At 48.3% G+C, this 26514-nt stretch overlaps 1 protein-coding gene across 1 annotated transcript in view; it reads left to right on the plus strand.

Annotated features, from left to right (window-relative positions):
* The window catches only part of LOC118076294 (unconventional myosin-Ie), a 42820-nt gene that overhangs the window by 8692 nt on the left and 7614 nt on the right, over window positions 1-26514 (plus strand). The window contains exons 2-22 of the mRNA XM_035098944.3: window positions 1682-1819; window positions 4579-4668; window positions 6386-6480; window positions 7360-7447; window positions 8202-8291; window positions 10016-10147; window positions 11839-11973; window positions 14287-14419; window positions 15359-15555; window positions 16444-16524; window positions 16917-17003; window positions 17536-17622; window positions 18718-18885; window positions 19952-20037; window positions 20387-20468; window positions 20797-20903; window positions 21989-22087; window positions 22778-22922; window positions 23550-23664; window positions 23863-24032; window positions 26369-26514. Coding sequence (XP_034954835.3) covers window positions 1682-1819; window positions 4579-4668; window positions 6386-6480; window positions 7360-7447; window positions 8202-8291; window positions 10016-10147; window positions 11839-11973; window positions 14287-14419; window positions 15359-15555; window positions 16444-16524; window positions 16917-17003; window positions 17536-17622; window positions 18718-18885; window positions 19952-20037; window positions 20387-20468; window positions 20797-20903; window positions 21989-22087; window positions 22778-22922; window positions 23550-23664; window positions 23863-24032; window positions 26369-26514 — 2471 coding nt within the window. The remainder of the gene's footprint in view (window positions 1-1681; window positions 1820-4578; window positions 4669-6385; window positions 6481-7359; window positions 7448-8201; window positions 8292-10015; window positions 10148-11838; window positions 11974-14286; window positions 14420-15358; window positions 15556-16443; window positions 16525-16916; window positions 17004-17535; window positions 17623-18717; window positions 18886-19951; window positions 20038-20386; window positions 20469-20796; window positions 20904-21988; window positions 22088-22777; window positions 22923-23549; window positions 23665-23862; window positions 24033-26368) is intronic.

Raw genomic sequence — 26514 nt, forward strand, 5'->3', positions numbered from 1 at the left:
TCTCCAGATTACCTCAGGCGCTGCGTTCGAAACCTATGGCCACCAGTGGGAAGTCCCTCCCATGGACCCCTACTGCTACAGTCTGCCTCTCCCTTAGTAGGCAACTATGTGGCTCCTTCAGCTTCGCTAACCAGCCCTTTGTATGACAGGAGAAAAAGCAAACAGTTTCCTCTTCCCCAGGAAAGCTTTGTTCTCCCCTCTTTGTCACACCTCTGAAGGTACTGAGACACTGCCGAGTCAGTGAACGTTTAAGCACATTTAACTTTATTATTTAACTTATAAACATGAGTTTCTTTGGTTCTTAAAAGCACATATCTTCTTTTTATTTAACACAGACTTGTTATTACAGCTCCTGCATCCCTCTCTAACACTCCACACTCCCCAACTGCCAACTGCCAACCACCTAACTGACCAAACCACTCCTCTCTCCTTTTAAACTGGGAACAGTCCCGCCCCCATCAGAATGTTATGTCAGTCAGGCTGGAGGTGGATTAACTCTTTTCCAGCCAGGTAGGAATAAATATTTCAAAACTGTGTCAATCCGTTACAACCCCCCAAATATATTTTTCTCCAAACAATGAATATTTTTGTACAGACCAGTTGCTCCGCTTAGAACTATGAGGACTAGAATCTTTCAATTATTTTTTAAGGGAGTGTCCACATCTCAGTGGTGGAGCCCACTGGCTGGACACAGAAGTTTCCTGGTTCGGTCTCTGAAGGCCTCTCGAGGCTGGGACGGACTCAGTCTCCAAAACCCTGAAAAGCTGATGTCAGTCAAATTAGTCAGGACCATGATAAAAAGTATCTTCCTGTGTTCCTATTCATTCAGCCCTTTATTACAGTGATGAGGACTAGAACAGGGGTCAGCAACCTAAGGCCCATGGGCCGGAAGTAGCCCGCAGAGGTCGTTTGACCGGACCACGAGCTGCCCCTGAACCCAGTTGCCCGCTTGTGCGCGGTGCTAAAACAGCGCAGCGTAGTGCAGGGACGCGCTTCCGCAGCACTGGAAATCACATCTGTGCATGTGCAGACGCCGAAAATTGTGTCTGCGCATGCGCAGATGCTGAAAACCGTGGGCGCACGTGCGATCCGGCCCACGGAGGGATCTCTGTGGGACTGATCCGGCCCAGGAAAGATAAACCTTGCTGACCTGACCTCTGGACTAGAAGCTTGCTTACAATACTGAGCTAGATGAACTAGCGGTCTGGCTCGATTTAAGGTGGATTCCTCTGTTTTTCTTATGTACTGAATTTTTGTGGCTGGATGTTTACGGTTTATTTTCACTGGTTTTTAATTGATTATTTTAGTTTAATTGATTGATAATTTTAATTGATTGATTATTCTTACACTATGTTGTATTTAATTGTTTACCGCCTCAGGAATATTTGTCCCCTTTCAAGACACCGCAATAATAATAATAATAATAATAATAATAATAATAATAATAATGTTTTAGATAATATTAAATTACAACATCACTCTTTGGGATTTTTTCCCTCTGTGGTGTTTTTGGTACCAGCAAACCTTCTTAAAGATCTTTCCTGTTTTGCACCTTTTCTGGTATTGTTTTTAAGGTGTCTTGATCGCTATAGTGCGCTTGCCGCCCTGGGCTCCTTTGGGAGGAAGGATGCCTGGATATTATTCAGTAAACACAGCTGCTAATAGTACTCTCCTTCCCCAGGTCAGCAAAGAGCGGTATCACTGGCAGACCCAGAATGTCAAGCAGACTGGGGTGGACGACATGGTCCTGCTGTCCAAGATCAGTGAGGATGCCATCGTGGAGAACCTCAAGAAGCGGTTCATGGATGACTACATATTTGTATCCCTTTACACGTTGTTGTTGTTGCTGTTGTTGTTTTTGTGGGGAGGGCCCTAGTCAGCCTTGAGTAAAGGCTCTGGCCAATTTATTTTGGGGGAAGAATTGAGGTTAGGACCCGCCTTTTCCTTTTAAACGCAATCAGCAGGTCCAGGGCAGGTAAGACGGGGAATTCTGCCAGAAATGGCTGCAGAAATTTGCCGATATCTGCTTATTTGTGTCTGGAATGGAAATAGATCCAGAGAATGTGATGGGTGTTTGCTGCAGTTCACGGATTGTGGTTGAATCCTGACAAGACAGAAGTACTGTTTTGGGGGGACAGGAGGCGGGCAGGTGTGGAGGACTCCCTGGTCCTGAATGGGGTAACTGTGCCCCTGAAGGACCAGGTGCGCAGCCTGGGAGTCATTTTGGACTCACAGCTGTCCATGGAGGCGCAGGTCAATCCTGTGTCCAGGGCAGCTGTCTATCAGCTCCATCTGGTATGCAGGCTGAGACCCTACCTGCCCACAGACTGTCTCACCAGAGTGGTGCATGCTCTAGTTCTCTCCCGCTTGGACTACTGCAATGCACTCTATGTGGGGCTACCTTTGAAGGTGATCCGGAAACTACAACTAATCCAGAATGCAGCAGCTAGACTGGTGACTGGGAGTGGCCGCCGAGACCATATAACACCGGTCCTGAAAGACCTACTGTGTTTCCCACATTTTAAGACACCATCTTATATTAATTTTACTCAAGAAAATAAGCCTATGGCTTATTTTCGGGGGGTGTCTTTTTATTATTATTACTGTAAGTACCTCCTTACAACTAGTAAGAACTGTACACTGCTTTAAGAAAGCAGCGCTACAAATGAAGGCAGGAAAGAGGAAAGGCTTTTCTCCCGCCCTGCTTTCTCCCTCCTTGGCTCCCCTCCTTCCCTTTCAGGCGCACTGACCCAGACACGAGAAACCCACTCACACAAGCCGCCCGCAGCAACGAGCTGAGCCAGGCGGCGAGCGGAGCAGCGCCTTGCCTTGGACTGCATCCACCGCCTCCTCCTGGCGCCGTTAATGCTGCCACCACCACGGTTGCCCCTGCCATTTTTCTGCCGGAAAGGGGTCTGCGTGAACCAGGGCGAACCAACACGCAAGTGTCGAGCTCTTTTGCCCGGCTCTGCCCTTTACTTCCCGCTTCCTCCCACCGCCGCTCTGCCTTGGGCCATGCGGCCCCAGAACGTTTCGGCGGCGCGGCTCCTCCCGCCGCCTGTCACCCGCCGCCGCTCTCCTTCGGGCCATGCGGCCCCAGAACGTTTCGGCGGCGCGGCTCCTCCCGCCGCCTGTCACCCGCCGCCGCTCTCCTTCGGGCCATGCGGCCCCAGAACGTTTCGGCGGCGCGGCTCCTCCCGCCGCCTGTCACCCGCCGCCGCTCTGCCTTGGGCCATGCGGCCCCAGAACGTTTCGGCGGCGCGGCTCCTCCTGCCGCCTGTCACCCGCCGCCGCTCTCCTTCGGGCCATGCGGCCCCAGAACGTTTTGGCGGCGCGGCTCCTCCCGCCGCCTGTCACCCGCCGCCGCTCTCCTTCGGGCCATGCGGCCCCAGAACGTTTCGGCGGCGCGGCTCCTCCCGCCGCCTGTCACCCGCCGCCGCTCTCCTTCGGGCCATGCGGCCCCAGAACTTTTCGGCGGCGCGGCTCCTCCTGCCGCCTGTCACCCGCCGCCGCTCTGCTTCGGGCCATGCGGCCCCACAACATTCCGGCGGCGCGGAAGGGGCCAGCAGGGCTCCCGACGCCGAGGGGTTTTCCCGTCCGGGCGCTCGGCCCAAGTGGAAAAAAAGTCCTGGGAAGAGCGGAAAGGCTCCCAGCGTGGCTCGCCTGGTGACGCGCTCAATTCATGCACCCCCTCCCAACTGGTTTCAAGCCTCTCGAGGCTCTAAAGGAAAGCAAGAAGGTACGTCTTATTTTCGGGGTATGTCTTATATTTCGCGAATGCATAAAAACCCTGCCATGGCTTACTTTATGACTACGTATTAAAAAAGGGGAAACACGGTACGTTGGCTCCAAGCACAATTCAAAGTGTTGGTGCTGACCTTTTAAGCCCTAAGCAGCCTCGACCCTGTACTGTATACCTGAAAGAGCATCTTCACTCCCATCGTTCTGCCCAGACACCAAGGTCCTCCTCCAAGGGCCTTCTGGTGGTTCCCTCACTGCGAAAAGTGAGTTTACAGGGAACCAGGCAGAGCAGGGCCTTCTTGGTAGTGGCGCCCACACTGTGGAACACCCTCCTGTCAGATGTCAAGGAAATAAACACCTGACTTTTAAATGACATCTGAAGGCAGCCCTGTACAGGGAGGTTTTTAATACTCGTGGTTTTTTGTTGGAAGCCGCCTAGATTGGCTGTGGCAACCCAATCAGATGGGTGGCATATATATAATAAAATTATTGTTGCTGTTGTTATTTATTGCAATTATATACTGCCCTGTACCTGAAGGCACATTATTTTGCAAATGATATGCCATTGGTCGCATTTCCGGCCCTCCCACCATTTGCATTGCAATGAATGGGTGAAATAATGCAATGGCGACATAATTAGTTCTGTAGAGAATGTCATTTCACCACAGCGAGTTAAATAATGGAGAAGGTCCAGATTGCCCCCCTCCTTTGGCCTGATCCAGCTTCAGGGCCCTGGCTGCTTCAACTGGGAGGGAACCTGCTGGATTTGACTGCTCACTGAATTGCCTGCCCACCCTTGTCTTGTTCCTCGACCCTTGACTTTCAAAACATAAAAAGACCTACATTGGTCCTGTGCTGATTTCCGTGAACCCCTTCAAACAACTGCCGTACTTCACCGACCGCGAGATCGACATGTACCAGGGGGCGGTAAGTGACTAGGTTTGCCCTCCTTTTGTTTATGCAGCTGCCAAGGTGGGGAGTGCCCCATGGCATGTGCAGAGTTCCGCTCCCCCTTCAGGTGAAACTGGCTTCCCCAGCTTCCCTTAAAGGAACTATTGGGATCTGTCATTTGTAGGAATTCCATTTTTCTGAGCCTTGCCCTGACAACTAAATGAGAAGCGGTTGTCGAGGCACTCTTCGATTAGAACAGGGCAGGGGAATATCTGTGCCTTTGCCCCACCCCGATAGTGACTCCCCATCAGATCAGCCCCAGAAGCCAGCAGGGCCCAACAAGCAGGATGGGAGTTGTAGTTCAGCAGCGCCCAGAGGGCCACAGCTAAGAGTCTCGGCCACCCAGGAAAGCTCTTTTGAATACCGAAGCAACAAAAAGATATTCTGTGTCCCGTGCCAGGCAGTCAGAAATTCAACTTTCCCGGGTCGCAACGGGTGGTCAGCTTCACCTGTTGTATTCCTGCCTGCTGTGCTGCTCCTACCTTCCAGAACAGGAAGGCAAGGAAAGGGGGAGCTGGTCTGAAGCTGTGCTGGAGCTTGGGAATGGCTTCCTCTTCCCCAGTGACGCTGCGAAAGCCGTGAGTCAAAGGAGGGAGTGTGGCCACACTCACAGAGTTGTGCAACTGGAGCCCAGTCAGAAGTGCCATTGATTTGCCTTGCCCACTCTGACCCACATGGAGGTCTGCTTTGCTCTGACACTGCCATCTAGTGGCCGGTGGGCAGACCACCCCCGTTGACAGCTGTAGGAAGGGAGATTGATGGATGGATAGATATTTTTTAAAAATTCACAGAATCATGGAATTGTAGAGCTGGAAGGGACTCCTTAGGATAGCAATCCTTACCTAAGGAGCCATGTGGCTCCTTTTCAAAAAGCTCTGCTTTGCTTTTTAAAAAAAATTTCAGGTTTTTATTTGCTCTCGCTGTTTTTCTGCCTTACTCCGTTCCGCTGTCCCTATTTGTCAGGCTCAAGTTGTATTTATATTTCATGCACGAATTAATTTTTAAATGTGCACATTTGCATATGCACCCCAGAACGTTTTGGCGGCGGGGCAATCAACAAATATTTTAAACGGACTGCAACAAATCGGCAGAGCTGTGCAAATAGCTTATTCTTATTTGGTGGGATCCGGCTAAGTTTGGCTTAGAGAAGACGCAATGAAATGCAGGGACCTAAGTTTGTTGTGTTGATTTTCTGCGCTCTTAAAAAAAACATGCATAAATGAATGAAATGAATGGATGGATGGATTGCTGGTGATGATGTTGAAATTCCTCTAAATCAGGCATAGGCAAACTCGGCCCTCCAGATGTTTTGGGACTACAACTCCCATAATCCCTAGCTAACAGGACCAGTGGTCAGGGATGATGGGAATTGTAGTCCCAAAACATCTGGAGGGCCAAGTTTGCCTATGCCTGCTCTGAACGGGTGTGTTCACTTACAAGATGTGTGTCTCTTGCTGTGTGGGATTAAACGAGAAGGATGGTGGAGAAGCCATATACACCACCTTGAGATATAAATGCAATAAATAAATAAATTCTCCAGGTAGTCATTTTCATGCCTGCGCCATTGCCATGATGGGGGATGCCCCCCCCCCAAGGCCCTTTGCTACCTAGATCTTAAAATACCTTGGAAAGCAAAGGTTTTCTGGAAAATAGGATAATCAAAGGTCTTACGTGGACTGTTTCTTCCTCACAGGCGCAATATGAAAACCCTCCCCATATCTATGCTCTGGCTGATAACATGTACCGGAACATGTTGATCGACGGGGAGAATCAGTGCGTCATTATCAGGTAATGTTACAGGGACAGAAAGGGTGGCATTGATAGGAAGAAAGGTTGTGTTGTTTGGGGGCTTTTAGATTAGGAAAAAGATGACATAAGCAGTGGGAGAGAGGCATGGTATTTGTAAAATCCTGCACAGTGTGGAGAACTGGATAGGGAAGTTTGCGGGGAGTGGCTGGTAAAGATTATTTCATTTCATTTTAGAAATGAAATATATAAAACAAAGAGATGACAGGCAGACAGAAATTAAAAGATGAAAAAACTACAAAATAGGCACATATAATCTGTGCTGTTGCAGAGGGAGTTAAAATGACAAAGTCCAAGTCACGAAAGCAAAAAGCAAGACTAAATGTTGTCTACAGATGAAGAATATTAGCACTATCTAAATATATTTTTTAAAAATTAAAAAATGTCCAGTAGCACCTTAGAGACCAACTAAGTTTGTTCTTGGTATAAGCTTCTGTGTGCATGCACACTTCTTCAGATAGCATTATCTGACTATCAAGTCTAGTTCCAGATTTGCCAGCCTTCTGAAGACGGTTTGAAAATGCTTGTTCTCTTGCATATGTAATAAAGGAATGCCAAATCATATAAAATGTGCCTGCAGGTTCTAGTCCTTGCCAAAATCTCAAATCATACGCAGTTTTCTCCATAATAGCTATATTCCAGTGTGATTGGTACCAAGCGTCCGGTGTCTGATTTTAGTAGATAAACGTGTCTTCCTTTCTCTCAGAATATTAGAAGTCAGAGGTCCCCCAAGGATTCCGGGCAAATGAAGTCCTTCTTCATACAATGCAAACATACGGAAACTCCCTGCCAGAAGATGGCAAGGATTTCTTCCTGCCTCCCTTCTTGGTTCTTTGATATCTTCCTCTCTTTGTGTTGTAGTGGGGAGAGTGGCGCCGGCAAGACTGTAGCAGCCAAATACATCATGGGCTACATCTCCAAGGTGTCTGGTGGAGGCCCCAAAGTGCAGGTATTAAATTAAACTTCCCCGCCCCTGATTCCAAACAGTGGTGCTTAACATGAGCCAGCTGCGTGATGCAGCAGCAAAAAAAGCTAATGCTATTCTAGGCTGTATCAACAGAAGTCTAGTGTCCAGTTCAATGAAGATAATAGTTCTGCTCGATTCTGCCTTGATCAGACCACACTTGGAATACTGTGTCCAGTTCTGGGCGCCACAATTTAAGAAGGATGTTGACAAGCTGGAACATGTGCAGAGGAGATGATGAAGGATCTGGGAACCAAGCCTTATGAGGAATGGTTGAGGGAGCTGGGTATGTTTATCCTGGGGTGGGGGGAAGGAGACTGAGAAGAGATGTGATAGCCATCTTCAAATATCTGAAGGGCCGTGTCACATGAAAGATTGAGCAAACTTGTTTCCTGCTGCTGCAGAGCGTAGGGCCCAAACCACTGGATTTAAGTGACAACAGAAAAAGAATCAGATTAAACCTTGGGAAGAACTTTCAGAGGAACAGACTCCTCAGAAGGTGGTAGAGACTCTCCTATATTGGAGATCTTTAAGCAAAGGTTGGGTGGCCATTTGTCATGGATGCTTTGGTTGAGATTCCTGCATTTCAGGGGGTTGGACTAGATGCCCCTTAGGGTCCCTCCCAACTATGATTCTATGATGTTAATTGAGAGGGGCTCTTGCGTGCCTCAAGCAATTGTAAGCAAAGGAGCTGTGCCAGCTTTAACGACACCCCCCTCAAACCCCATTTCCACCACAGCACGTGAAGGAAATTATCCTGAAATCCAACCCGCTCCTGGAGGCATTCGGGAACGCCAAGACGGTTCGGAACAACAACTCGAGCCGATTTGTAAGTGCCGGGTCTGCGAAGCCGAGGCGGGAGATCTGTTTGTGACATGTGGGCTCTCACTGGGAGGTTTGGCTTTCCTGGCCTCTGACACCGCCTCCATGAGGCCTAGAAACTCAGCAGTGTCATTTCAAAAGCGGAAACACAAAACACAAATGGGCATTCTGGGGAAGCTGAATTTTTAGGCACCCAGTAAGATGATAAGGAATTGTGGCTTACACACAGTCCTGTCTTATTTCTGTGACCCCCTTTAGTTAGTCACCATCAGAGATAAAAGACATTCTCTAACAAACCCCTCCTTTCAGATGCATGTTTGGCACCTTTTTACTCCCCAGTGCCTTTTCTGACTGATATTTTAAATTGTCGTCGACTGATAAAAGGGAAACTTAATCCCCCCTACACTGAAAGTAATAATAATTTATTATTTATACCCTGCCCATCTGGCTTGGTTCCCCCAGCCACTCTTGGCAGCTCCCAACAGAATATTATTATTAATAAAAAAAGTGATAAAACATCAAAGATTAAAAACTTCCCTAAACAGGGCTGCCTTCAGATGTTTTCTAAAAGTCAGATAGTTGTTTATCTCCTTGACATCTGATGGGAGGCCGTTCCACAGGCCGGGTGCCACCACCGAGAAGGCCCTCTGCCTGGTTCCCTGTAACCTCACTTCTTGCAGGGAGGGAACCGCCAGAAGGCCCTTGGCGCTGGACCTCAGTGTCCAGGCAGAACGATGGGGGGTGGAGACGCTCCTTCAGGCATATTGAGAAGGTATTCTGTTTCAAATCCCCTACAAACATCTAACTGGGGTTAATATGAGTCGAATGAACCCATTTCAACATGGCAGGAGTCACCAATGTGGTGCCGGTGGGTGTTTCTTGGGGGCCACAAAGCTCGCTACACAACACACACTCATTGCTCCCTTGGTTGGGAGGGGATGAGGCCGGATTCGTATTGTGAAAATTTCACAGAATGGAAGGAGGAAGTGGGGGGAAGGGGCACTCTGTCCCGCTTTCTATCTCACCTCTATGGTCTTTCCAAGGCGAATTCTTTGACCCAGATCTTTTGGAACAGCGAAGGACAGGAGTGTGCCATCTTTCTGTGGGTGGGTGCTAAGCCAGGGGAGGGGGGGGGAAGAGAAGCAATTGGGTGGGTGCCCACAGCACTCGCTCAAATACCCCTATGACTTAGAGCAGTGTTTCTCAACCTTTTTTGGGCCACGGCACACTTGTTCCGTGAAAAAAATCACGAGGCACACCACCATTAAAAAAGTTAAAAAAATTAACTCTGTGCCGCCCTATATTGACTATAATTATGACTGTAAGAAACACTTGCCAATTGCTGTGTTGGTTGCAATCTCCTGTAATAAGGCTTCACAAGCCGTCCAGCGGGTTAGTGCTGTGTAGTGGTTATTATTGGCGGCCGCCAGGCTCGTTTGCACTGAGCTTTGGGAAAGAGGAGGAGAAATATTGCTTTCCGGCGGGTTAGCGTTGTTTATTGGCGGCCGCCAGGCACGTGACAATGCGAATCGCCCTTCTCGTCGCCGCACTAGTGTGCCGCGAAACAGTGGTTGAGAAACGCTGACTTAGAGGTCTAAAAAAAGGTTGGTGACCCCTTGGCAAGATTTATTTTGTTAGCAACAATGCAACAATGATTGGGGGTTGGGGGGGGGACGACTCAGGAAGCGTAATTCTAACGAAGTCCCCTTCCTGTTTGCCCCCCTCCCCCAGGGCAAGTATTTTGAGATCCAGTTCAGCCGGGGCGGGGAGCCCGACGGAGGCAAGATCTCCAACTTCCTGCTGGAGAAGTCTCGTGTCGTCAGCCAGAACCCAGGGGAGAGAAGCTTCCACATCTACTATCAGGTGATGCATCAGGCCCAAATTATCTTACGGGAAGAGGTCAGAGGGGTGTGGGTGTGTGTTTCGGTGTCCTTCGGAGCTAAAACTGGCATCCCCAAGCGTCAGGGGTGGCACTTGGTGGCCTCAATGGCATCCCCGAGCCACACCCCCTTGCCGGCTCTGCTTCGTGGCCTCAAGTGGTCTATCCTGGAAAGAAGCACCTGCAATAATGCCTCCCGCTTGCTGGGATGGAGAGATGCCTCTGTATGCAGGTATACATCTTTGACTTTTGCATGACTGGCATGTACCCAACTGTACAAATGCAAGAATCATATTGTTCAACCTCTTTTCCCTCGACCTGTGACAGGGGGACAATGCTACTGTTCTACCTTACAATGTTGCTGGATGTTTACAGAGGTTTTTTCGAACTCTTTTTTAAAATTTTAATTTTATTTATAATTTTCAGGTTCATACATTTCACTGGTTTTGCAATCATTTTGACGTTTCAAAACTTGACTTCCTTCCCCCTCTTTCTGCGGTTCCTTAAGTTTATTTTTGATATATTCTGCATATCCAAATTAACTTAATTTCTTCATTTATTCATCTATTTTAAATATATACTCTTATGAAACCGCAGGTTATTACAACAATCCTGCCAATGTTGTTATCTATTTACAATTTATCTGTAAATATACAATAAACCATTTTCATTCTTTTATAAAAAGTTTGTTTATCTTGATTTCTTATTCTTCCAGTAAGTTTTGCCATTTCTGCAGATTCCATAAGTTTTTGTATCCATTCTTCCTTTGCTGGGACTTCCATTTTTGGGCAAGTAACATTCTTGTCGCTGTAGTGGCATACATGAAGAAGCTTCTATACCAGGGGTCCCCAAACTACGGCCCCCGGGCCGGATGCGGCCCAATCGGCCTTCCAATCCGGCCCGCGACGACTCCCGCCGCCCGCTGCCGCCGCCCGCTCTCACGGCGCGCGGCGCAGCGACGATCTAAAAAATCGGCAAAAAATCGCCGAAAATCCTTTGTGCGCATGCGTATGGGCCTCTCCCGACCCGGAAGAGGTCATTTCTGGTGCACTTCCGGGTCGGGGGAGGCCCATACGCATGCGCACAAGTGATTTTTGGCGATTTTTTCCCCGCCCGTGTGCGTGTGCGCATGCGCACGGGCGCGCACTCCCCCGCCCTCCGGCCCGCTGCGCGCGCACTCCCCTGCCCTCCGGCCCACCGCGCGGTCGGCGCGGCGGGCACCGGCCCGCCGCGCAGAAAGTCTGGGGACCCCTGTTCTATACAGTTTAGGACTCAGGCATCCCCAAACTGCGGCCCTCCAGATGTTTTGGCCTACAACTCCCATGATCCCTAGCTAACAGGACCAGTGGTCAGGGACGATGGGAACTGTAGTCCAAAACATCTGGAGGGGCAAAGTTTGGGGATGCCTGGTTTAGGTGGTTCTGTCCCTACAATTCCCAAGAGAAAAGCTTCTGGTTTTTTTAATGAACATTATGTTAAGCATCCTTTCCATTTCATTGTGTATCGTTTTTTGAACTCTTAAGACATTTGTGCGGTTCTACGTTATAAGGTCGTTGTAAAGGGTTTGCAGAGTTGAGAGGTTTCTTGAGCTCTTAACATGTTTTGCATAGAAACAGTCTCTTTTTGTTTATTAATTACCTCTTTCCTTTTCTTTCCCTCCCCCTCCTCACTGCAGCTGCTGGAAGGAGCCAGCACAGAGCAGCGAGAGAATTTGGGTATCACCACTCCAGATTATTACTACTACCTCAACCAGTCGGCAGCTTACGAAGTCGAAGATATCAACGACCACCAGGAGTTTCAGGAGACATTGGTATGAAACCAAGGCTATTAAATGATCATCCACATTACATAAAATTTATATACCTCTTGTTCGTCAATTGGGGCGGTGAGCCCTTCAAAACAGTTTACAAAGAAGAAAATATCAGTTAAAAAAACAACTATTTAAAACATTCGAAAGATTATTTAAAGCTGTTCCAAACCAGATTAAAACACATGTTGAGCAAAGCAGTGATATTTGAGGGAGCAGGCTAGCCCATGACTTACCTCATAGGAGCCTACACAACACAAAACACTCTTGCTGTATTTAGGTTTTATTTTATTTGTTTTTTTATCATGTACAGTATTTTGGAAATGCACATCCGGTTTTTGTTGTTGTTTGTTGTTGTTTAGTCGTTTAGTCGTGTCCGACTCTTCGTGACCCCATGGACCATAGCACGCCAGGCACTCCTGTCTTGCACTGCCTCCCGCAGTTTGGTCAAACTCATGTTCGTAGCTTCGAGAACACTGTCCAACCATCTCGTCCTCTGTCGTCCCCTTCTCCTAGTGCCCTCAATCTTTCCCAACATCAGGGTCTTTTCCAAGGATTCTTCTCTTCTCATGAGGTGGCCAAAGTATTGGAGCCTCAGCTTCACGATCTGTCCTTCCAGGGAGCACTCAGGGCTGATTTCCTTAAGAATGGATAGGTTTGATATTCTTGCAGTCCACGGGACTCTCAAGAGTCTCCTCCAGCACCATAATTCAAAAGCATCAATTCTTCGGCGATCAGCCTTCTTTATGGTCCAGCTCTCACTTCCATACATCACTACTGGGAAAACCATAGCTTTAACTATACGGACCTTTGTCGGCAAGGTGATGTCTCTGCTTTTTAAGATGCTGTCTAGGTTTGTCATTGCTTTTCTCCCAAGAAGCAGGCGTCTTTTAATTTCGTGACTGCTGTCACCATCTGCAGTGATCAAGGAGCCCAAGAAGGTGAAATCTCTCACTGCCTCCATTTCTTCCCCTTCTATTTGCCAGGAGGTGATGGGACCAGTGGCCATGATCTTGGTTTTTTTGATGTTGAGCTTCAGACCATATTTTGCGCTCTCCTCTTTCACCCTCATTAAAAGGTTCTTTAATTCCTCCTCGCTTTCTGCCATCAAGGTTGTGTCATCTGCATATCTGAGGTTGTTGATATTTCTTCCAGCAATCTTAATTCCGGCTTGGGATTCATCTAGTCCAGCCTTTCGCATGATGAATTCTGCATATAAGTTAAATAAGCAGGGAGACAATATACAACCTTGTCGTACTCCTTTCCCAATTTTGAACCACTCAGTTGTTCCATATCCAGTTCTGACTGTAGCTTCTTGTCCCACATAGAGATTTCTCAGGAGACAGATGAGGTGATCAGGCACTCCCATTTCTTTAAGAACTTGCCATAGTTTGCTATGGTCGACACAGTCAAAGGCTTTTGCATAGTCAATGAAGCAGAAGTAGACGTTTTTCTGGAACTCTCTAGCTTTCTCCATAATCCAGCGCATGTTTGCTATTTGGTCTCTGGTTCCTCTGCCTTTTCGAAATCCAGCTTGCACTTCTGGGAGTTCTCGGTCCACATACTGCTTAAGCCTGCCTTGTAGAATTTTAAGCATAACATTGCTAGCGTGTGAAATGAGCGCAATTGTGCGGTAGTTGGAGCATTCTTTGGCACTGCCCTTCTTTGGAATTGGGATGTAGACTGATCTTCTCCAATCCTCTGGCCATTGCTGAGTTTTCCAAACTTGCTGGCATATTGGGTGTAGCACCTTAACAGCATCATCTTTTAAAATTATCATCACTTCCACTGGCCTTGTTATTAGCAGTGCTTTCTAAGGCCCATTTGACTTCACTCTCCAAGATGTCTGGCTCAAGGTCAGCAACCACACTACCTGGGGTGTACATCCGGTTTTACTTTCCTTTAATTTTTGGGGGGCCCCCAAGAGAGTGGGGCCCTAAGCTATAGCTTGTTTAGCTTATACGTAAATCTGGCATTGCATATAAGTACACTGAGCTCCTTGGAGGAAATGCAGGGTGCAATTTTTTAAAGCAAAAACCAGTAAAATGAATGAAAATACAATCAAGAGAATGTTTTTTCCCTTGAGGGGGAGAAAAAATTGCATGTGTATCCCCTGAATGAAAGGGAATTGGCACATGCCAAGGAACACATAGCCCAGAATTTTGACTAGTCATCTGGTCCCCGTTTTTCTTCTTTAGCGGTTCCCCTTTGGTGTGGACTCCTTTTCGCAGAATCGCAGAGTCGGAAGGGGCCCCCAAGGGCCATGTAGCCCAACCCCCCTGCAATGCCATCTCTCTCTCTCCCTCCCGTCTCCAGACAGCCATGGATGTGGTGGGCCTCTCAGGGGAAGAGCAAGCCTTGGTACTCCAGATCGTGGCTGGGATCCTCCACCTGGGCAACATTACTTTCCAGGAGTCGGGCAATTACGCCATGGTGGAGAGCGAGGACTGTGAGTTGTGGGGCTGGCTGGGGGGTTTCAGCAGGGGCTGGCTCCCCTTGGGACTGGTAGGGTGGAAGGCAGGGAGTCCAACAGTAGGGGGCGCCAGGGCCAAAGATTTGTGGCGGCACCTAATTCGATGCCTAGAAAGTCCAGGCAGAGGCCTTTCTCATAGTTGCATCAACTATTTACACAGCGGAGTTGCCATAAAGTGCATTTTATCTGCTTGTGTGTATGGGGGGGGGCAGACTTGTCCTTCAAATACGCCCTCTTGTGGATGTGTTCTGCATTTACCTTGTTTTATCAAGCCCTCGAACGTGTGAAGGACTCATCGAGGGAAGGGTGCCTCTCATGTGCAGAGTGCCCTTCTTTCTCCCACACCTCTGAGACAATATCTTTCCTATGTGGCCAGGTAAAGCAGCCCACTCGGGGAGCTGTAGCTTGTTATGGGAGCTGCTTAAGAGTTGTTTGTAGGCCCCCTGACCGAGTTACAATTCCCAGAACGATTTAACAATTGACCTCCCCCCACCTTCCCAGGGAACTCTGGGAATCGTAGCTCCATGAGGATGAATAGGGGTCTCCTCCTAACAACTCCCGGCATCCAAAACAAACTTCGTTTCACAGGAAGCCCTGATTGTTTAAAGTGGGATGATACTGCTATAAATGCAGTGTGGATTTTATTTTAAATTTTAAACAGCACCATGCTGTGACTTCCTCAGGAAAACAACAACAACTGTCGTTTGTTAAGAGTGCTTTCCCCCTCACAGAGCTACAATTCCCAGAATTCCCTGGGAAGAGGAGCTGCTCGCTAAACCAGCCCCAGCACCCTTAACAAACTACGGTTCCCAGGGTTCTTCGTGGGGAAGCTGCGACTGTCGAAAGCAGGGTGGCAGTGCTCTAAATGTGTGCCACGAAAACATCTGTGGCAGCGAAGTCCCCTCTCTCCCCCAGTTCTGGCTTTCCCATCGTACCTCTTGGCCATCGACCAGCAACGCCTCAAGGAGAAGCTGACCAGCCGGAAGATGGACAGCAAGTGGGGCGGGCAGCAGGAGGTCATTGACGTGACGCTGAACGTGGAGCAGGCCAGCTTCACCCGTGATGCCCTCTCCAAGGCCCTCTATGCCCGCCTCTTCGATTTCTTGGTGGACGTGAGTTTGGGGGCTAGGCACCCAACAGGGCAGCGGGGTGGGTGGGGGCATTGTGAGAAGAGCCTGTTCCAAAGACCCACACGGGTGGCCGCGTTTGTCACCTGGGTCTCCAGCCTGTGGTGATTTGACTTCTGTCCAAATGTGTGGTAAAACCTGAATGTCTGCGTCTTTTAAAACCAACTTGTGTGGCTTTAAAAGAAGATTGGAAACGAAACAGCCGGCTTGTCTTATGTTCTTAGTCCACAGCTTCTGTTTTCGAACCCTTCCTTTTTCAAGTCCTCCCTGCAAGTAGAAAACAAGCATGGCAAGGTATTAGAAAGGTTCATCCTGATATGTGAGATTTCTACATGCAGGGAGTTTTTAAAATTATTATTATTATAATTCATTCAAAAAAATGGACACCTCTTGCCTGCCAGGTGAGGTGTTGCCACAAACTGTGCTGCCTCGTTTGGCAAAACGTTCAAACCAGGCCTAAGCAGTACAGCTTGGTGCCGGGTGTCAAAATGTCATCCTAGTCTCCCAGATCCTAGCCTGGCACTCTTAACCACTGCACCACACTGACTGGATTTATCCTCTGACATGAACACACCATCAGCAACATCATACTTTACCTCTGGCTGCAATACCCAGCCACTTGCTTCTTTTTTTAAAAAAAAAGAAGACCCAAATTTTCCAACTCCTGAATGGTTGGATTGTAGGTGATGCCTGAAAACTGAGCCATGTTTGTGCAAAACACAACTCTCTGCAGGTCGCTGATGCTGGGAGCAGAGGATCCCTGCATGCTAAGTCCTGGTTATTTAGATTGGGTGGTGAAAACTTGGCTTATTTCATGAGATCTGCCCTCTTTCTCCCTCTTCCCTTCTGTCCACTGCTCTTATTTGCTCTCAGGCTGTCAACAAGGCCATACAGAAAGACCGCCAGGAATACAGCATCGGGGTTCTCGATATCTACGGCTTTGAGATCTTCCAGGTAGTATAAAAAAAAGGAAGTAGCAGATTCCCCTGAAATGTGGAGCACAGTCCTCCTCCCCCAATAAACTGTGCTGTGCACCCACCATTCATTTCAGTGGCTTCTGCTTGAAAAACTGCTCTGCTTGCCTGCCTATTTCACCCAAGGAAAGGAACAAGCAAATATAATAACTAAATAAGATATATGCACATTTTTTGTACAAGCTGGAGGCAGGCGCAGAAACCAGGGATTGTTCCAACTGAGTCTCGTTGATGGAGGGTTGAGAAGCTAAGGTCAGGGCAGTGATGCCCAGCATTTCTATCCGTCCGTCCCCCTCCAACCCAAATATCTGATTTCCCCTCCTGCGACTCTTGAGTTTTTCTTGACAGCCCCTTCTTTCTTCCTCGCTGCAGAAAAACGGATTCGAACAGTTTTGCATCAACTTTGTGAACGAGAAGCTGCAGCAGATTTTCATCGAGCTGACGTTGAAGGCCGAACAGGTGAGAGAGACCAGCAGTTATGTTTTTCAAGCCATTTGGTGTTTGTTTGGTGTAGGAAGTGAAACGAACAAGAGATCTCCTTAATTGATTGGATCACCCCCCTAAATAGATCGCGGGTTCTTTTGAGCGGGTCCTGTGGCTTGTTTTTCAATGTTGCATAGTGGCTCATTTCCAGATGACTGTTATATGCCCTACAAGGAATCTCCACATTATGGCGATCATTGAGAGATGTTGTCGGCCTCCACCTCCCATCAGTCCCAGCCAGTTTGGGGATGATGGGAGTTTTAGTTCAGCAGCATCTAGAGGGCCATCTCTACTGTAGATAGCACCTATTGGCCAGTGTCTGTAATGTCATTCCCACACAGTCCCAGGAGCAGTTTAGTGCTGATGGAAAGTGTGTGTGTGTGTGTGTGTGTGTGTGTGTGTGTGTGTCTGTTGTGCAAATTTAGCCCCTCGTCCAGCCACTCATTTGTCCCATCCCTTTCCCTGTTTCTCTTCTCCCTTCCCACAATCCCCCTCTTCCGACCCACAGGAGGAATACGTCCAGGAGGGCATCCGCTGGAACGCCATTGACTACTTCAACAACAAGGTCGTGTGCGACCTCATCGAGAACAAAGTGGTGAGTGGGGAAAAGTTGAAAGAGCAGCCTCGCCACTTCCTGCAGCCCTGGGTTCATACTTGCCTGAACTGTTGCCTCTCCCCTCAAAGAACCCTCGAAGTTGTTGCTGGGCAAGGGTGTGACTCCTGTTATAGAGATCCTTTTTGGGGTGCAAGTTTACTTGGGGGGGGAATAGGGTAGAAAACACCAGAGGAAAAACAAGCCTGTCAGCTCACACTTAGCAATAGAATAAGCATCAGTTCATCCATCTTCGTTTACAAATACAGATTGATACGTATGCTATCCAAATGTCCAAACAGGTATGCAAGCGAAAGGGGTGCTTGTACATCCAATTTGGTGGCTGCCTCCTGCAGCAATGAGTTCCACAGATTCACTCTGCCCTGCACGACTAAGTTCTGTCTTTTATTTGTCCCGAATCTCCCAACGTTCGGCTTCATTGGATATCAGCCACGTGAAGCCGCCCTGGGGGGACTTTGGGTCAGTCGCCCTCCCTCGCAGGGTTGTTGTGAGGATAAAATGGAGAGGGAGAAGTTTACACTTGGCACCTTGAGCTCTTTTTTTGGAGGGGGAAGGGGGAATATAAATGCAACATATATATATTAATACTACTGATGATATCTCCTGCCAACCTAGCAGTTCGAAAGCACGTCAAAGTGCAAGTAGATAAATAGGTACCCCTCCAGTGGGAAGGTAAACGGCGTTTTCGTGCGCTGCTCTGGTTTGCCAGAAGCGGCTTAGTCATGCTGGCCACATGACCTGGAAGCTGTATGCCGGATCCCTTGGCCAGTAAAGCAAGAGGAGCGCCACAACCCCAGAGTCGTCCGCGACTGGACCTAATGGTCAGGGGTCCCTTTACCTTTACTGATGATATCATTGTTATGTATGATGTTATGTAATAACTATTATGATATAATTATACTACCGTAATTGATAATAATTGTTATATATCAACGATATATCGAATATGCATATGCGCACAACCAAAAACAATCCCCCATCCCAATTAATTCAGCTTCTAGCCTCCTCTTATTTATTTACTTTCTCTTTCCCTCCTCCTTACCCCCTGCCCCTCCCTGTTGCTGCGCACACTCCCAGAATCCTCCGGGGCTGATGAGCATCCTGGACGACGTCTGCGCCACGATGCACGCCAAGGGCGAGGGGGCCGACCACACCCTCTTGCAGAAGCTCCAGACGGCCCTGGGGACCCACCCTCACTTTAACAGTTGGAACAAGGGCTTTATCATCCACCATTATGCCGGGAAGGTCAGTTCCCCCCTAGGAGGGGAATCTGAGAGGGAAACAGTGGGTGGGTCTCCCCTCCTCCCTCATCCACAGAGCTGTGCATCTTTTTTAAAACAACAACAACAACATTTAAACAGAGCCGAAAGACAGCTCTGAACAACGTCAAGCAACACATGGATAATAATGTACTCACAAAATATTTATAACATTATGTTGTTTCACAAATCGTAAGCAGAAACTATGTCACCCTTGCACCCAGTCATAAATAATAGGGGTCAAATAAATGTTCCATGAATGGAATTAGAAAGCGTAGTCAGTCAGTATCAGAGAATGCTGAAATGGAGGCAAATTGCCTTTCAACGGTCAAAACCCTGCCGACGTGCCGTGATAGGTGCTCCCAACGTAGAACAGTTCCCCCAGATAACGGTTTCAAAAACGATTCTTCGTCAGCTGACAATGATACAAAATAAAGTCCGTTACATTCAAATGCGACACAGAAATTGAAATGACAGGCCTGCATACATACAACTAATAGTGAATAATAATAAATAGATACCAAATGAGTTGTCCCTACAGGTACTTCAAATAGCAATGGATCAGCAGTCACTTAACAATGTAGAAGGCTGATACTATTAGCAGAACCCTAGTGGCATTATAAAGGCTACCCACAGGTGTACTGAATCACAAACAATTGCAGAAAATTTAAAGAAAGGGAAAGGCGGGCAGTTGGTGGCTGTCACTGCGTCCTGTGAGACATCTAGCCCACTGACTCGGGCAACAAGCAGCGAGTCTCTCCCGGCCCTGTCTGGAGATGCTGTCAAGGGTTGAAACTGGGACCTTCTGCATGCCAAGCAGCTGCACTAACCACTGAGTTTTGTCTGTCCTGCTGAAAGTAAAGCAAGATCCTGGTCCTCATGGTCTGAATAAATCAGGAGGATGGGAAGCTGCCACCTCCTGAGTCAAATCCTTGGTCCATCCAGTTCAGTTCATCATTGTGGAGGGTGGGCAGGGGACCCCCTCTCCCCTGGGAATCTACCGTAACTGCAAAGTCCAGCAACCTGAGCCGCTTTCTTCCCGGGTGCTGCAGGTCTCGTACGACGTGAACGGCTTCTGCGAACGGAACCGCGATGTGCTCTTTACAGACCTCATTGAGCTGATGCAGAGCAGTGAGATGTGAGTGGGGCAGGGTGGGGAGAAAGAACCGGTGCCCCTCGAAAGCAACCCTCCAGCCCCCTTGCAACAAAAATCCCTTCCTGGCACTCATCTCCGTCCCGCTAGCATGTCCCTTTCAGATGGCGTTTCACACCTGGAAGTTGCAGGTTTGAATCCCAGCTGTGTTAAATGTCTCCTGGGTAATCCTCAGTCTTCCTCATCTGTAAAATGGAAAGATTTAAGCATGTCAGGAGACAGTGTTTGAAAGTGGTACAAAAACGAAGACCTTTTTTTGGTGCCCTGGGGCCACGTGAGCCGTTTCCTACAAGGAAAATGATGGTCCTTAATGTTTTTTTCTTGTTGTCCAAAGCCCATTCATCCGAGATCTCTTTCCTGATAACCTCAACGCAGAGAAGAAAGGGCGTCCCACCACAGCTGGCAGCAAGATCAAGGTAGTGTGGCTTGGCAGCGCATGTGGAGATAAGGGAAGTATGTGTGTGTTTGTATATCCATAAGGGCTAGAATTCTTTGCTTTAAGAAATGCAATTGTGCAGCAGCTGCTACGTGAAGCTACAGCAGAAATAGAAAGCAAGTGTTGGCTCTACTTCCCCGTCCTTAGGACCTGCCCTGAGAAAATCATTTGCGAGCTTGCTTATTTTTTCCTCCCTCCTCCCCATCCCTTTTCCTTTTGTGCTGTGACTTTTTTTTAAAAGGGGGAATTAAACAGAGCAAAACATTTTCTTTTCTTTTCACCTCCTCCCCTCTTGGGAAAAATTAAAGAGACAAGCCAACGACCTGGTCGGCACGTTGATGAAATGCACACCGCACTATATCAGATGCATCAAGCCGAACGAGACCAAGAGGCCCCGCGATTGGGAGGAGAGCAGGTGGGGGAGCTGTGGGGCACATGGGGCCTATGGGGTGGGGTCTTCCTGTTCTAGAGATGAAGAGTGGGAATGAGGGGAGACAGTACAGCCCCTCCAAAATAACACATGAAGAATAAGCAGTGTAGCTGCAAGGCAAGGATGGCTTTTAAAGGGGATTAGTGAAATTTGAGGAGTCTTGGATTCCAAGCTGTTCAGGGGTGATGATGGGGCCTGTTGTTCACCAACATCTGGAGAGCTGCTCAGGTTCCCACCGAATGAACCCACTTCAACATGGCAGGAATCACCAATGTGGTGCCGGTGGGTGTTTCCTGGGAGCCACAAAGCTCCCTTTGCTCCCTATACAACACACACACACACACATTGCTCCCTTGGTTGGGAGGGGATGAGGCGGGATTCGTCTTGCGAAAAATTCATGGAATGGAAGGAGGAAGTGGGGGGAAGGGGCACTCTGTCCCGCTTTCTGTCTCACCTCTATGGTCTTTCCGAGGCGAATTCTTTGACCCAGATCTTTTGGAACAGCGAAGGACAGGAGTGTGGCGTCTCTCTGTGGGTGGGTGCTAAGTCGGGGGGGGGAAGAGAAGCAATTGGATGGGTGGGTGCCCACAGCACTCACTCAAAATACCCCTATGTGCTCAGTTTGAGGAGGATGAGAAGCTTATTCAATATAATAGCTTTTTTTTTACAAACCCTCCCTGTCCAAGAGCACTATACCCCTGAATGTCACAGACAGTAGTGACAAAGGAGAGCTTCTTAATTCCCTGTTGCCCATGAAACAAGGTCCTGGGTCACAGACCTTCACTCGGATCCAGCCAAGGGGCTTTTTGCCTCTTCTGCTCTTTCTCCCATAAATTGGGAGGGGACCCCCAAACTCCTTTCTTCTTTGTGACATAGCCTGATCAGTTGTAACGAATGGCTCAGTGGAACCTCTGTGCCCAGGCACAGTCTATCTTTGAACAGCTGTTGCCAGAAGGTCAGGTAGTCTCCCCCCTATTTCCTCAACCTCCCATTTGATCCTGCAATGGGAAGGACGATAAGGGGTGGCTTTCGTTGTTCTTGTGGCCCTCAATTTCTGCTCCTTCCCCCAGGGTGAAGCACCAGGTGGAATATTTGGGCCTGCGGGAGAACATTCGGGTGCGCCGAGCCGGCTACGCCTACCGACGGGTCTTTCACAAGTTCCTCCATAGGTGAGGCTTTGTGCGCTGCACTATGTCCTTTCTGGGGTTGCCAACTGACCAGAGGAAAAGCCCGTCCGTCCTACTCTGCTCCTGCGCCTTTCGATGGAAGCTCAGTTTTTATGGACCATCGGGGAAAGCTTCCCCTATTGATGGAGACGAAGCCTTGGAATATCTGCAGGAGCAGCCGAGGGGAAGGAAGCGCCGATCAGAAGGCACTGGACCATTCTCGAAACCGGTTTCCATCCTCCCCACTTTCACCTGTACAAACCTCCGAAGGCACTTTCTCTCTTTTTTTTTTTTACAATCTATTTTTATTAATTTTCCAATTAAAATACAACTATATCACATCCATTATTCCAAATTATACAAATCCATATCAATTAAACCGAATATTATACCAAATCATATACAATTTTGGAGTTCCCATGCTTCAAAAAATTGGGGTTTTCTCGCAACTGCTTACTGCCGTCTTTATTCTAAAGTCCAAATAGTCACTCATAATCCATGATAATCTCAATCTTCCCCTGCAGTCACTAAAATGTTTTCTTCTTTCATCCATTCATCCGATTTTTCCACCGCTGCTGAAATAAGCATCAAATGAGATTTCCCATATATTCATTCTCCTGTGTGAGTTTTAATCAGTCCGGCCTCCCCCTAAATCCCCATAAACCGAAGGCACTTTCTCTCTCTCTCTCCCAGGTACGCCATACTGACCCCAGAGACATGGCCATTGTGGCGTGGGGACGAGAAACAGGGCGTGGTGCACCTGATGAAATCTGTCAACATGGACCTGGACCAGTTTCAGCTGGGACGGACGAAGGTCTTCATCAAAGCTCCTGAGTCGGTGAGGGCAGGAGGGAGGAGCAGCAGCTCTGAGGGGGAAGTCGGGGCGGAAGATGGCTGTGCTCAAGTTCCTTCTTTCCTCCCTCCCTCCATTCCTCCGTCCCTCCTCCTTTTCTTCCTTCCTTCCTTCCCTCTTCCCCCCCTCCCTCCATTTTCTTCCTTCCTTCCTTCCCTCTTCCCTCCCCCTCCCTTTTCTTCCTTCCTCCTTCCCCCCTTCCCCCCCTTCCTCCCTCCCTTCCTCCCTCATCATTCAAACTTAATATAAGAGCAGCCTTGCCGCTTGATAAGGCCAAAGGCCAGCCACTCCAGCCCCCTGTTCTCACAGTGGCAGACCAAACACCCCAGTGGGAAGCTGAGATGGGTCGTAAGTTAGTTCCAGCTTCCAAACATTGTCACACCCTCAAGTCTGAAAAGTTAAATTGGTCCCCACCTGTTCCCGATTGGAGCGCATTTCATTTACATTTTTATTTTTCCAACTCTGCAATTCTGTGAAGGATAGCTAGGGGGGGGGGAACGGAAGCTCCTTCTAGAGTCTGCTGACTCCTTCCTGTTCCTCCGCAGTGCCACCACAATTGATCTCCCTCTCTTCTCCCCTTCCCTCCTTCTCCTGCCCTCTCTCTTTCTCCAGCTTTTCCTCCTGGAGGAGATGCGCGAGCGCCGTTACGACGGCTATGCCCGCGTCATCCAGCAGGCGTGGCGGAAACACGTGGCCGTCCGGAAGTACATTCAGATGAGGGAGGAAGGTGAGCTGTTTTCTCCTTCCCCCAGGTTGACCCAGCTGAGCTGGAGCATTTTGTGTGTGTGTGGGGGGGAAATCCCTCATTGCTCCACAAACACCCCAAAGGCGGAGCCGTGTGACTACTGGGAAACTGTCTCTGAGCCTGCACAGAGTGCCTGACCGCAGCTAGGCCTAGCTTCTTTCTCGCTTCTGTCTTCCAAAGCATCCAACATCGTTCTGAACAAGAAAGAGCGTCGCCGGAACAGCATCAACCGCAATTTCGTGGGTGACTACATTGGCTTGGAGACCCACCCTGAGCTGCGCCGCTTTGTGGGCCGGCGAGAGCGCGTGGATTTTGCTGACACGGTTGTCAAATATGACCGGCGGTTCAAGGTGAGGTGTGACGCTGCGAGAGTCCTTCTTTGTGGTCATCTTTCTGCATAGCCTTGTCTCTTCTCTTCTCTTGTCTTTCCTCCCCTTTTGGACGCAGTAAATGCTGAATATTGTTGCAAGCATGTGCCTGAACCCACATGCGTGTCCAGCACTAATGTACTCATGCACACCCAACAAAGAAGTTTGGGATCTTCTGCTAGAGTTATGATGTGCATCCGTTTATGAATACATGTTTGCCCTTATCCTTACATCCGCCAAGAAGTTCTTGCACAAAGGAATGCAGAAAGCTTGGTTTATTGGTTGAAATAGAAATCACAGAATACATACAGCGGTACCTTGCTTCTCAAACTTAATGCATTCCAGAATTCTGTTCCAAAACCAAAGCGTTCCAAAAGCAAGGTGTGCTTTCCCATAGTTGTTGTTGTTTAGTCGTTTAGTCATGTCCGACTCTTCGTGACCCCATGGACCATAGCACGCCAGGCACTCCTGTCTTCCACAGCCTCCCGCAGTTTGGTCAGACTCGTGTTGGTAGCTTCGAGAACACTGTCCAACCATCTCGTCCTCTGTCGTCCCCTTCTCCTAGTGCCCTCAATCTTTCCCAACATCGGGGTCTTTTCCAGGGAGTCTTCTCTTCTCATGAGGTGGCCAAAGTATTGGAGCCTCAGCTTCAGGATCTGTCCTTCCAGTGCAAAATGGATTCATCCATTCCAGACTTTTAAAAACAACCCCTAAAACAGCAATTTAACATGAATTTTACTATCTAACGAGGCCATTGCTCCATAAAATGAAAGCATTAATCAATGTACTGTGCTATAAAATAAGACAGTATTGTAGATGACAATACTGCACTGTATTTTTCTTACCTGCACTGATGATAGTCATTGTTTTGATGGGGGGCTTTTATCCATTTCCACAGTCACACAATCAATCAATCAATCAGTAGCTGAACTGGGTTCCACACAGTAACAAAAACAAATTAACCGACAAAGCCTCAAGAACAAAAATGCAAAATAAATAGCAAAAACAAAAGCGCCAAACTTAATCCGTTCTGGAAGTCCGTTTGACTTCCGAAATGTTTGAAAACCAAGGCGCAGCTTCTGATTGGTGCAGGCGCCCCGGAAACAATAGCCGACAGCCGCTTCAGACGTTCAGCTTCCGAAAAATGTTCGAAAACCAGAATTTCTGGGTTTTCGGTGTTTGGGAACCAAGGCCTTTGAGAACCAAGGTACCACTGTACTGTAAGTGCTGCTTCAGACAGCAAAATTACCATTTAAGCAAGCAGCAAATCCTACAATACCTTGATCTGAAGAGTGAAAGAATCCCTATTCCCATAAGCCTACGGAAGTGTGACAATTTTGCCACGGAATCCATACTTAATAGCAAGTCAAGAAATGAAGGAGAGGACAGGCTGTCCTAAGGTGAAGCCGGTGTTGGTTCTTTGCTGGAGCTTGGAGAGCTGACTAACCTTTGAAAATCTAGGGGGGTTTTGTACGATTTTTTTGCCAATGCATTCTAATGCATTTAGAATTTGAGATGAGCAGTTCCCTATCATTCCAATAGTTTTATTGTTCTGTTGAATGTTGCCCCAGAGTTTCCGGCTTGCTTCCCAATTTGCCCATCTTGCTTAATTAAAACACCAGCTGAAATTGATTGATTGATTAAATTTGTATACCTCCCTTCATGAAGAGATCCAAGGGCGGTTCACTGAATAAAAGGTAAAACACAAGCAGATAATTTAACGTTGTTTTAGTGGACGATGAGAAGACTGGCTATTCTTGCCTGCCTCCTGTTATCCCGTCATTATCTTGATAGCAACCACTCAGGTGTTTAGTAGATTTTAATGCTAGCTAGATTTACATATGCCGATCCTCATACAAAGTGTGGGGAGCTCAGGGTGTCTCCTGAATGGTTTCCAGCACAATTTTTTTTGAGATCAGACTGGTGCCAGGGTCAAGGAAGTTCCTCATGGAGGGTCTCTTGTCATATATTGCACTTTCCCTCATGTCATGATCTTCTACAGTAATAAACCACAGTGAAAATTCAAGTTGACCCACACCTGTTCATAACATCACTTCCTTGAATTGGCAGGTGGGGAAAGTTGCTCTTGAACTCAGGTCCTGCTTGCTGGGTTCCAATTGACGAATCTCGTTGGCCTCTGCGAGAACAGGAGGCTGGAGTTGGGGGGGGGGGCACTGGTCTGATCCAGCCAGCCCTTCTTAATTTCTTACAGAACCTCCAGGCCCAGTGGCAGTCTATCTACATTCCAAAACTCTTAGGGACGTTTGGCTGCTATGAGAACCGGGCTGGATGTTCTTACTGCCCCCTTTTCCCTGCAGACCGTGAAGCGGGACCTGATTCTGACCCCCAAGTTCCTCTACCTGATCGGCCGCGAGAAGGTGAAGCAGGGCCCAGATAAAGGCGCCATCAAGGAGGTCCTGAAGAGGCAGATCGAGGTGGAGCGGGTCCAGTCGGTGTCCCTGAG

This window comes from Zootoca vivipara, chromosome 16 (assembly GCF_965207765.1).
Source record: "Zootoca vivipara chromosome 16, rZooViv2.hap1.1, whole genome shotgun sequence".
NCBI classification, from domain to species: Eukaryota; Metazoa; Chordata; class Lepidosauria; order Squamata; family Lacertidae; genus Zootoca; species Zootoca vivipara.